Genomic DNA, 11,325 nt, shown 5'->3' with positions numbered 1-11,325 from the left:
GCTGCCAATCAAACGCCACTCTTCCGTCTGACTTGTAACGTGAATTTATTTTCTGCACAGTGTCGTCTTTTCATTCGAGCCTGCCTGAGTAATCAGCCTCCTTGTCCACATCACAAACGTGACAAGTGAGCGGCCACATCCACAGCACAACGTCTGCCTTTGTCTGGCTGCTGTCCGTGGTGCTGACTGTGTCATCACATCATCAACAACACAATATGTTATCTGTACAACAGTCAAACGTGCATGGAGGCCCAAGTTACAGTGACAACATCTCTACATCCTAAAACATGTTTCCCTCCTGGCTTCAGTGCATTGTTTTGCTTGTTTCTCCTTTAAATCATTGTAAACAAAGTGACACTTTGAAAAGAAAACTGGAGCCAGACAGGACGTTTCAGCAGACAGGCTGAAGACAGCAGCTCCTGCACCAGCTGCCTTCTGTTTTCACACAACCAACCCTCAACTGGAGTGCATCTCTGTTATTAAGGGAAGCTAATAAGTAGCAACACGTCCAGATTCACATGATTGCAGTCCTCGCTGAACAGCGTTTACACGTGGTCGGGAACAGTCTGCAGAGCTTCCTCCGGGTTTCTGTTGACGTCCACATTCTGTTGACGACAGAAACACAAACGCTCAGAGCTTCTTTCCAACGAGACCGGCAGCAGGTCCCAAACGCAGAATGAAACCGGTCAAACCAGACACCATGCATGCTCAGAACAGTCAGCTTTCAGCTGTGCTGTTGATGGGAATTTGTCTCCCACAATGCAATGCAACAGAAATGGAGAAGCTGTTCATCATGACTGGGAAAACAAAACTGCTTAAGAAGAACAATAATTATAGTTGAATTCCCAAAGTCACCTCAGTGAGTGGATGCGTGTCTTGATTTATGTATTCATTTATTTATCTTCTGTAACTGCAAGCACAGTACGACAGTCAGCATGTCGCCTGGACTTGGGAAACAGCGTACGGTTTGCTGTTTTGCTGTATAGCAACCAGCATAGCAACAAGTGTCAGTTAGATTTCATGAATACGTACAAAACACAAAACAACTAATGTATGTAATGTACCATAAACGCAACAGCTGGAAAATATAAGCATCCATGTGCGTTCTGCGGACACTTGAAACTCACCACTGGCCTCTCTCTGTGTGTGTTGACTGCTTCAATATTGAGGAAAAAAGGCTCGACTTTACACCCTACAATTGAGGAAAGAAAACAGACAGTCAGGGAAAGTGTTAGATTTAGAGTACAAATGTGTCCGACGCTCGAGCACTCGACACCTACCATACGCTACTGGTGTGAGTTTGAGCACGGTGTGAAGGGGGCATCTGAGATAAGGCAGCTCATCTTAGGAGGAGGGAATACGACTGTTAACAACACTTGTGGTACTGAAATAGCATCACATGCTACCGTGTCAAAGTATTACAGGCAAAAATGAAAGCATTCAGTGCAGTTTGTGTACCTGCAGGTTTGTCTAGAAAGTAGGCCAGCAGGCAGCGCATTACAGCTTGGTGGCAGATAACCAGAACATTTTCCTGCCTTTCCAACTCCATGATCACCGGCTCCAGGCGGTGGACAAGGTCCTCATAGGACTGGATGAGAGCCAAAACAGTTGTTTCTTATTCTTCTTAGTCCACCTGACAAGCATGTAGCCTGTACAAGACTTAACTGAGCTCACTTGAATTTATGTGGATTCTCTTATAATGAAAATGTCTGTCAGGATGAATTTGGGCAAGCAAAGTGGCCCGACAGCAAGGTCCTTAAAGGAACAGTTCAGCCTTTTAGGAAATACGCTTGTTCACTTTTTTGGTGAGAGCTGGATGAGAAGGTTGATACCAAGCAGACAGATATCAGCATATTAATCTTCTGATCTAACACTCAGCCAAAAGGGAACAGCAAATTTCCCAAATCCCCCCTTTAGTGTGTGAACAGTGTGAACAGTGTATGTGTGTGAACAATGCATGTGTGTGTGTGAACAGTGTATGTGTGTGAGTGTGAACAGTGTATGTGTGTGAACAGTGTATGTGTGTGAGTGTGAACAGTGTATGTGTATGTGTGTGAACAGTGTATGTGTGTGAGTGTGAACGGTGTATGTGTGTGAGTGTGAACAGTGTATGTGTGTGAGTGTGAACAGTGTATCGCTCCCTGTGACTCTTCAGCAGTTGAATAAACAGTTTTAAAACAGTCCCAGTGTATCCACGGGAGCTCTCACCTCACCCTTGGGGTAACGGTAGCGATACTTGTCCTGGTCTCTCAGTGCAAACTCTTCTGGGAAATTATCTTGAATCTCCTCATAGGTGAGCTCCTCACATACACCCTTAGTGAGGAAAGAAGTACAATCAACACCATCATAAAAGGGACAGAAGATCTTTTGCCTTTACAGGTCGAAGTCAACCTAAATAATGTGAAACTCCAAACAACCCTAACGCATACAATCTTGAATTTGAATGCATTTAGGAATATAAATTTGGCCCAACATGTGTCTTCATCTGAAGGACTGTGTTTAAAGATGTAGAGTTGTCACTTGTGAACTCACAGCATCTATCTCATTGAGGGCCTTCCACTGTTCGTACGGGACTCCCAGAGCTTCTGCAGTCTGGATGGTCCTTTTCATGTGGCTCGTCCACACCTTCAGGTCCTTGATATTCTGTCCTCTGATGAAGGCTGCCAAGGCGTTGGCATACTGGAGACAATGAGTGCAGTTTCTATGTTTTAAAAGCTGCTTTGAATTCCTCTTATACTGTTTTAAAAGTGCTGGTGTGGTCATTGTTTTTCTAATGGTTACAGTCTGCACAAAGGGATTCAGTTACTGTCCGCGTGGCGGATGCTCACCTTATGTCCTCTGGGTGACAGGCCTGAATCCCCACCAATGCGACCCAACAGGTTGAGTTCACTCTCTCCGTGGCGGCTCAGGTAGATGGATCGCGGTGTGACGTGGATGTTCATGAGATAGTAGACTATCCTGCTTTGAATGTGGTCCTGGACCTGGTTTACCAGGTATCTACTGCCCACGTCAAAGATCTTAATGTAGGAGAGCTTCCTGTTCAAATAAGCATTAAGGAAAATAAATTTAAAAAATGAATTGTTTTTTTGTCAGACCATGCTGTCGACCATCCACTTCCCATCTTGGGTCCGTACCTGTCCTTCTCATCGTCTATCGGCATGTAGCTGGCCCTGTAACACTCGATGCGCTGGATGAAGTCTTCCATGGCCTCATCTATGTCACGATCCACGTAATCTGGACTACCAGATTTTACTTGCTGGAAAGAAAATGCTTATTTGGAATTTGATTGAGAGCACCGCATCCCCGCCTCTTTAAACATTTACATATAAAAAATAAATAAATAAATAAATAACATCCAGCTGTGATGCTGCTCACCTTTATATTCTCTGCAATGATTTCAGCGTCATCACAGATCGATTCCACAAAGAACACCTGCACACAAGAAGATCACAAGAAGAAAACAAACAAAAGTATTTCACAAACTGAACATGTTTGTGTCCTTAAAGCAACAGTTTCACGGTTTGGGAAATACACAGCAAGGAGACGGCTAGCTTAGCTTAGCTTAGCATCAAAGAAGCAGGGGGAAGCAGCTGGTGTGGACCAGTCCAAAGGCAACAACATCTGGAGTCTTGTCATCACATGTGAGTCCGCCAGGTGTCCAGCCAAGAAATAGTCCCGCATGTAAGTCACTGCCCATAAATCCTGTAATTTTTGTATGGACTTAACAAGTAAGATAAGTGAGACATAAGATGTTAATTACTGAGTTTTAGAGGCGGACTTTATTTCCTTTGGACAGAGGAAGCTTAGATGTTTCAACCTGCTTCCAGTCTTTATGCTTAGCTAAACTAACCATCAGCTGACCTTCTCTGCAGACAGAATGAACACACATGAGCCTGATTTCTTCTGCAAGAAAGCAGATGAGCATATTTTCCAAAATGTCCAACTTCCACACAGGCACTCACTTTGTAGCCATTCTCCTTTGCAAAACTAATAATGATTGCCCTCCTCTCCCTGGTGGTGTTGGTAGCATCAAATACCTGAGTGGGACAGGACACAGGTGTCATCAACAAAACCTTACAATGCTGGCAGATCAACTGCATTTACACAACTCATAATGATTAAAACACTTGACACAACATAATGCAATATAAGATGTATTTAATTCATAAATAAGCTGCAGTTATATACTACATTTTGCACCAACAGTAGAAGAGAAAAGGACAACAGACAACAACAATAACAACAAAACTGAAAACTGAATCAGAATGTTCTATTGAGATTAGAGGGACAGTTTCAGTTGTCCTCTTACTCACGGTTACTTGTCCCCGTTCCTTTGAGAAGTAGGCAGCGACGTCTTTGAGGGCAGCAGCTGCACAGGCCCTGAGAGAGAAGTTACACTCGCATGGGCACAGGAGCAAAAACTGCACAATTTGAGTGAACGATGAGTGTGGCTTGAGAAATGAAAGTAAGATCACATAAAAGTAATGTTCTGCCTGTTTTGGCACATATTGTCCCGCTTACTTGCGGATCCTCATGGCCTCTTCATTATCAGGTTTGAAGAACTCAAAGTTCTTGTAGATCTTGACGGCCTCCCTGCGGTACTGGCCCACGTTAAACACTGGATGTATTTGGGAGACAAGGAGGAAGGAGAAACATAGATTTCTTTTTAGGGCAAGAAAAAGTTAATTCTTTAACTCTTTTGTGTGTTTATATGCTCAACATTCATTTCACTCTGAAAACTGACTTTTTGTAGGCACTCCGATCCAGTTCAGGTAGCGGGTGAGCTTCTTGGAGATGTACGTCTTCCCTCTGGCTGGCAATCCCACCATCACAATCATCGTGGGAGAGTTACACAGCTGAGGCACTGAGGCTGAGATGAAGACAAAACACAAAGAGTTACTAACGCTGCTAATGCTGAACTTTAAGCAAGTGCTGCAAAATGCGACTCATCCTTCAGCAGAGGAGCATTCGTCTCGGCTCTCGTCTGAGGCTCTGTGCTGCAGGACAGGTGCTGTGTGTGCGTGTCCCTGCCAAGCTGCTCTTCATTAAGACGGAGAGAATAAGAGCTCCAAGATGCAGATCAAATGTCTAGTCTAGCAAACCAGTTTAGAGAGTCACACGGCTTATCCGCCCGTCTCTGGCAGCACACGTCGACACAGAAAACTGTCCCGACAAGCACAAACAAAATCAAATAAACAGACACATAAAGAAATTGAAGCAAAACCAAATAATAATCATATTGCATATAGCGAAATGCACTGCTGAAGAAGAGAAGACCAACTTTTACCAGCCTCCTCACGTAAAGTCAGCGCGCAGCACGGTGTCCTGTGCACTGTGTCACAAGATCAAAACACGCCTAATGTCCAAGCGGGCTGAGATGTGAGCCTCTTCCCTGCAGACGGTTACAAATCAGCTCAGCTTACACACAGCAAATCTCGTCCAGTGAGAAGGACTGGAGAAGGCCCTTGAATATTAATGTAATGAGTTCTCAGATAAAATTTCACACAAACCTGTAAATAATTTTAAAGTGATGCGTGTTTCTTACCCAGTCATCACCCTGCAGTTGCATACCAGTAATTTGCTCAATAGTCAGCTGTACTCCACTAAAACGCTCGGATGGGCTGTTTGTGTCCATACAGGGACGGGGAGAGTGTCAGCCTCCAGGCTCTTCGATTATGAATGGAGTATGCTGCATCAGCAAAATGCTCAAAGGACCACGTCAGACACCGAACAGAGAGCCAACTGGACCCTGGCTTGGTCTAGCCTGGATGCCATCCATAGCTGACTCCCCTGTCTCTCAGACTGCCGCCTGCCTACCTGGATCCCCCTGAGAGGACCGAGCTCAGCCTCGACGGAGCAGAGGATTCACTATGAAACACACTTAAGTCTGCTCAAACAGCAGCTTGATCTGCTGAAACGACAGGTGAGTTAAAGTAGAAGCACAGCAGACAGCAGCAGGACACAACAGACTGAGCCGGGGATTCACTGCACTTACATCCTCTCCTGCGGTTCAAGTTGCAGCCCATCCATGGCACCCAGATCTTGAGCAGAGGAGTCTGCGTGAGCTTTTTCTGTTCAGAGTTAACGGTGAGATCCATGAGGCCTGAGCAGCAGGTGGAGGAGCGAGCGACCGACGCGCGACGCTCTGTCATCTGTGTGCGTGTGCGTGCTTCGCTGAACTCCACCGACTGCAGGTCAGCTGAGTGTTGCTAAGGAGAAGCACTTGGTAGGCAAGAGGGGGCAGGACCTGAGGCCATGCTGCTCGTCTGCCTCTCCATCTGCTTCGTGATTTAAAAGGCCCGAGGAGAGCTGCCAAAATCTCTGCGCTGATGTCAGAGAGCAGAGGAGCATCCAAATCCACCGCTCGGTACATGTGCATGTGCACGCAGCTGGTTCCTCCGAGCAACACAGTCATGTGAGATGAGCATAAGAAAGGTGGGAAACTCTTGTGAATTCAGATGAGCACGCCTGGATCAGAACAAGCTGTTTGCTTGCCAAACTGTGGGGTGGAGCTTCTTCTTTCTTACCACTAGAGGGCAGTTTAAACCGTAACTTTAATTCTGGGATACTCAATGAGGTGACAGTAATTGTGAAGGTCAAAGCTCTCATTTTCTCTTCTGTTCTCATTTCCTTTCCTTTGCTCAGCTGTCATCTCCTAACTGTTCAAATTATCTCACAGCCTGTGTACTATAACCAAAGGAACCACAATGCCAGTTTGTTAGGATTAGTTATGATTAGAATTACATTTGCCAGTATCTCAGGGTGGTGAGGTGAGTTAATGTAAGTGACAAGTCAGTCATTTCCTGATCGCAGAGTGAATGTAAACCTTACAGATACATGTGATGCACTTTCATTACATAATATTATATATGAGGTGTGGAAGATCAGTCAGAACAGTCAGATCCTTTGTGTCAGTGAAAGTGGCAACACCAGAATATAAATATACTTAACTGTGAGTAAACTAACTGCATTCAAAATGCAAAGCTGTTTCTTTCAGCATGTATATATTATACCATTTTATTCTTATTGCTGATACATAAAGAGCATTTAAAAGTAGCTGGTCGTGCTAATTGATATGTTAGACAGAAACACATGCGCTTGTAGCTGACGTGGAAAAACCAGCATGACAAACACATGTGTCCAAACCAACATGTGTGTTCAGTTTACATGTATACTCATGACACATAAAAATGCACATGTTGGTTAGTCACATGTAGTTTGCTCCTGTGACATTTCTGTAAGAGCAGCAGCACCTCCAAAGCTCCCTAATCATTTTCTGTCAGTTATTTAAGCCATCTTTATGGTAAACACACAGTCACCAGCAGCAGACTGCAGCTTCATATTTAACACACAGATGTGACAGTGGTATTGATCTTCTCATCTAACTCTGCACCAGAAGGCAACTAAGCCTATTTCTTCAAACGATGACCTTTTGCTTGAAATGCTGCACTTGAGGAAGAATTTCTGGTTACTTTCTACCACAGTTTGAAGAGCTGATGTGTCCAGAGAAGCCATCATTTCATTAAAATCCATCCTGCCTGATCACAAAAGAAAGCGTCACTTACAAAGATAAATGTCACTGGTTTTTTAACCTAAAACCGGGGGCATTATGTTTAAACAGACTGTTACTCGGGCCATGAGTAGCTCATGAGCCTCAAGCTCCGCTGTAAGGAATTTAGGAGTTATCTTTGACCAGGCCATGTCCTTTAACCAACTGCAAAGACTGCATTCTTTCACCTCTGCAATGTTGCAAAAATTAGGCACATTATGAGTCAGAAAGATGCAGAAAAACTCCCTTCTATCAGGCTGCCCCAATAAATCTATAAAGACCAGCTAATCCAGAACGCTGCAGCACGACTACTGACAAGAAGCAGCACGAGAGGTCATATTTCTCCTGTACTGGCTTCTCTACCTTGGCTACCTGTATAATTCAGGATAGATTTTAAAATTCTCTTCCTCACATATAAAGCCCTGAATGGTCCTGTCTTAAAGAGTTGATAGTTCCCTATTTCCCACCAGAACCTTACGTTCCCAAGATGCAGGGCTACTTGTGGTTCCTAGAGTCTTTAAAATTAGATTGGGAACCAGAGCCTTTAGTTATCAAGCTCCTCTACTATGGAACCATCTTCCAGTTTCAGTCCAGGAGGTGGACACCCTCTCTACATTTAAGAGTAGACTAAAAACTTATAGTTAGGGCTGGCCTAGGCCGGCCCCTAGTTATGCTGCTATAGACTGCTGGGGGTCCTCCCATGACGCGCTGAGCTCTCTCTTCCTCTTACTCTCCTTTTGCACACATTTAGGGGAACATGCTACTCCAGTGGCTGTTTGTTCCGGCAGGATTTTCAGCATGTTCTCCAAATCGACAGCCTGCCACTTTTCCTGCCGTCTCCCCTCTCTCACATACATGCTGTGTATACACACATAACAATGTTAGAGAAGTTTTTCAGGGAATATGAAATATGAGAAAACTCCACCAAATATTACAAAGCAAACAGGCCCACAGAGGTGACATCTTCCTCTAATGATAGTGGCAGAAAAAGTCTGAATGTGCTTTTGTTTAGGGTTTGTGGCTCTTTTACCGTCTCATAAAGTATCTCCACATTGTTATCACTCATGCACGCAAGTGTGTCCTGCAGCCTGTAAACAAAGCAAATGGGAGGCCTACAGTAAAACAGCAATTAGTCCATCAAACAGCAGGCAAACCAACTCTCTTAACTTCCTGTTCAGTTCTTCTGACATGCTTCACTGGACAAGAAAGTTGTTTCACTGCTGCATGAAGCAAAGCCTTGCACGAGAACATACTGAATCTATTTGAATCACATCTGCACTCTTATCTATGGCCCGTGTGTCCCCCAGGCCATCCGTCTGCTCGACAGTGAGCGTTAATCTGGACAGTCCTACTCCCACCTGCACTAGATGTAAATACTGTACATGCAAATACTGCACATTTTCACATTTTTAATTTTATTATTTTTATAAGGTTTCTATTTTACAATATTTAATTTTACTTACCTATTTTTTGGTAGCAGGGACAAAAAGAATTTCACTGCACATTGTATCGTGTATGATTGTGTGTGTGACAAATAAACTTATCTTGTATCTTGTATCTTGTATCTTGTATCTTGTACAAAGCATGCTGACGGGTTGCTCTGGCACACTCGCTGCAGAAGCAGTTTATCTGTGATCTCACCTGCACTGTCACATCTGCGGCGCCTTATATGTTCCAGCTGAGGAAGCTCCATTCTGTGCTACACTCCAGTGAAGCAGCCAGCAGAGTGGCTAAAGACCATCAACACGAAAGGCACACTGAATTACGTGGCCTGTGGCAACAGAACTAATGCACTGTTTAAAGAAACTAACCCACCCAACCACCTGCCAAAGTATTCTCAACCCACTCCCCCCCCCGAACTCCCTCTCATTTCACGACACACAGACATTTGATAGCAGCAGACTGGGCTTGTCCTTTAATGTTTGCCAAGGCCAGAGTTCACAACCTACACGCATGGCAGGCAGAAGCAGCACTGGGTGCGTCATAATAAGTGCAAAGTTCTCTAAGGAGGTGACTGTTGTTGTACAGGGAGATATGGCAGTATTTATGCCTGCAGGTGGTATAATGAACAGCAATGAGGGCACTGATGTCAGCTGCAGGGTGTCACTGAAGCATGTAATGCACTCTTCAGCAAACAAACAAGTCACGGTCACGGTGGCTTAAATATATATACTGTGTGGACAGCACATCCCATGTTCCAATTCCAGACTTTATACTACCGGTAACTCTTTACAGCAAAGTAATTGTTTTAAAAATTTTCTAAGGAAAAAACAAATCAATATAACATCTGATCATTTTCTGCTAAAAATGCTAACTTACGCCAAACAGCAGGTTTGGGTTCTGACAGGTTCTGAAATATGGGACTCGGCAGGTTTATAGTTAGTGTATATTTTGAGTCGACTAGCTCGGTTAATATGTTCCGCCTGGGCTATCTTTCCATAGGCGGGGGATCTACAGTGATCTAATCGACATATGCACCCATAAAGCATTTGCCAAAGTCAAAACAAATTACTAATTGTTTAATGTTAATCAAATAGTTTTGCATGTTTGATGTTTTACATTGAATAACCTTCATTGACATCATTTCACTTTTTTTAAATGTTTATTCTTAGGCAAAGAGCAAAGGTGCTTTTATAAGTATTCCATAAAACAACACTTTTAAAGTGATTTTGGATATGAATGATAGTAGGTGTTGAGCCCCGTTCTCAGGACATCAAATATCAACACGCTTTGTAGTGAGACCAGTGGGCTCCACCAGGATTTTAAAAGTAATTTTGGCTGGCTCTTTTCATTCCAGAAGTTGATACACCTTCTATTTGCATTCCTTTGAAGGTTTCCAATTTGTCCCGCTACAAAAGTGTGTTGGTATTTGATACGAATTACTGATCAAATTAGTAGCAGCTATTTTGCCAGCTGAACTGTGTTTTTACAAATTAACTTTGTTTAATCTCATATGGTGATTAAAGTACGTCGTGACTTAGTTTTACAATATTACGTTGTTTACAAAATCAGTTATTCCAGCCCACCCCTGGTTAGCAGTGTATACTCCATTAAACCTTTCAAGCCACATCCTCTTTTGATAGAAATCTTACCACGACGCTGTGGTTCTTGGGTACGCAATAGTGGATGTAACTTTGCTACCTTGTTAACCTCAATTTAATTTTTTTGAGTAGTTACTGAAACCATATGCTGTAAACACCTTTTGTATGATTGCTACCATCCCTCCTGTTGAGACATGACACTGACCACCATTTTTAGACCATGTCTAAAAAGATTGTTTGGTGGAATTGGTTTTCTTTCTGGTCATTTATATATTCCCTCTTCCTGTGTGGCCCCTTGGTTTTTCCACTTCTGTATTTCTGGTTTGGTTGACACATTTTGCATGTCTTTTAATACCTCCTGGTCCATGAAAGCAGGTGTTTAATCTAAGGTTAATACTTCTTCTTTTTTGGGCTGCTTCCTTATCAACAGCATCTGCTCTGGCATTGCCTTAATAGGGTCACTCTTCCCAGTATGAGCTGCGCACTAACATGTTGCTATCTTCTTTGGGAGTTGTACTGCCTACAGTAAGGGGAGAATTAAATTTTTGTGGTTTATCTCTTTCCCTGTCGATGTAACCATTTCTCTGTTTTTCCAAACAAAATCATGTATAGTCGAAAACGCATATTGACTGTCCGTATATATAGTAGCTATTTTCCCTTTAGCTGTTTTCCATACCTCTTCTGCTGCCTGTGCTGAGTAATGTTTTGGCAGTGGTTTTGCTATGAGAGTGTCAG

At 43.4% G+C, this 11,325-nt stretch overlaps 1 protein-coding gene across 6 annotated transcripts; it reads right to left on the bottom strand.

Annotated features, from left to right (window-relative positions):
• Window positions 1-28: 28 nt before the first annotated feature.
• On the bottom strand, window positions 29-9,354 carry pfkfb1 (6-phosphofructo-2-kinase/fructose-2,6-biphosphatase 1). 6 transcript variants are annotated; one of them, XM_046397495.1, is made up of 15 exons: window positions 5,996-6,131; window positions 5,546-5,908; window positions 4,745-5,464; window positions 4,522-4,618; window positions 4,314-4,380; window positions 3,963-4,037; window positions 3,376-3,432; window positions 3,135-3,256; window positions 2,829-3,036; window positions 2,533-2,679; window positions 2,209-2,313; window positions 1,459-1,588; window positions 1,281-1,343; window positions 1,128-1,192; window positions 29-605 (listed from the first exon to the last, which is right to left on the bottom strand). In XM_046397495.1, exons 3-15 carry the CDS (start codon window positions 4,836-4,838, stop codon window positions 546-548), a joined length of 1,290 nt encoding a protein of 429 aa, XP_046253451.1. In that variant the 5' UTR covers window positions 4,839-5,464; window positions 5,546-5,908; window positions 5,996-6,131; the 3' UTR covers window positions 29-545. The 6 variants fall into 6 exon arrangements, with proteins under 6 accessions (XP_046253451.1, XP_046253452.1, XP_046253453.1 ...); XM_046397496.1 differs by lacking the exon at window positions 5,996-6,131 and having other exon boundaries at window positions 4,745-5,163; window positions 5,288-5,464; window positions 5,546-5,987; XM_046397497.1 differs by lacking the exon at window positions 5,996-6,131 and having other exon boundaries at window positions 4,745-4,870; window positions 5,288-5,464; window positions 5,546-5,987.
• Between the last annotated feature and the right edge of the window lie 1,971 nt (window positions 9,355-11,325).

The sequence above is a fragment of the Scatophagus argus genome, chromosome 8 (genome assembly GCF_020382885.2).
Source record: "Scatophagus argus isolate fScaArg1 chromosome 8, fScaArg1.pri, whole genome shotgun sequence".
NCBI classification, from domain to species: domain Eukaryota; kingdom Metazoa; phylum Chordata; class Actinopteri; family Scatophagidae; genus Scatophagus; species Scatophagus argus.
Note: the sequence above shows the minus strand (reverse complement) of the source record. Positions and strands in the feature narration are given on the sequence as shown.

Coding starts and splice junctions, on each gene's coding strand:
- pfkfb1 (XM_046397493.1), bottom strand. CDS start 6,152: ATGACAGAGCGTCGCGCGTCGGTCGCTCGCTCCTCCACCTGCTGCTCA. Junction 4,871..5,995: donor CTTGAACCGCAGGAGAGGAT/GTAAGTGCAGTG, acceptor TCTTCATCTCAG/CCTCAGTGCCTCAGCTGTGT. Junction 3,433..3,962: donor CAAAGGAGAATGGCTACAAA/GTGAGTGCCTGT, acceptor TCTTGTGTGCAG/GTGTTCTTTGTGGAATCGAT.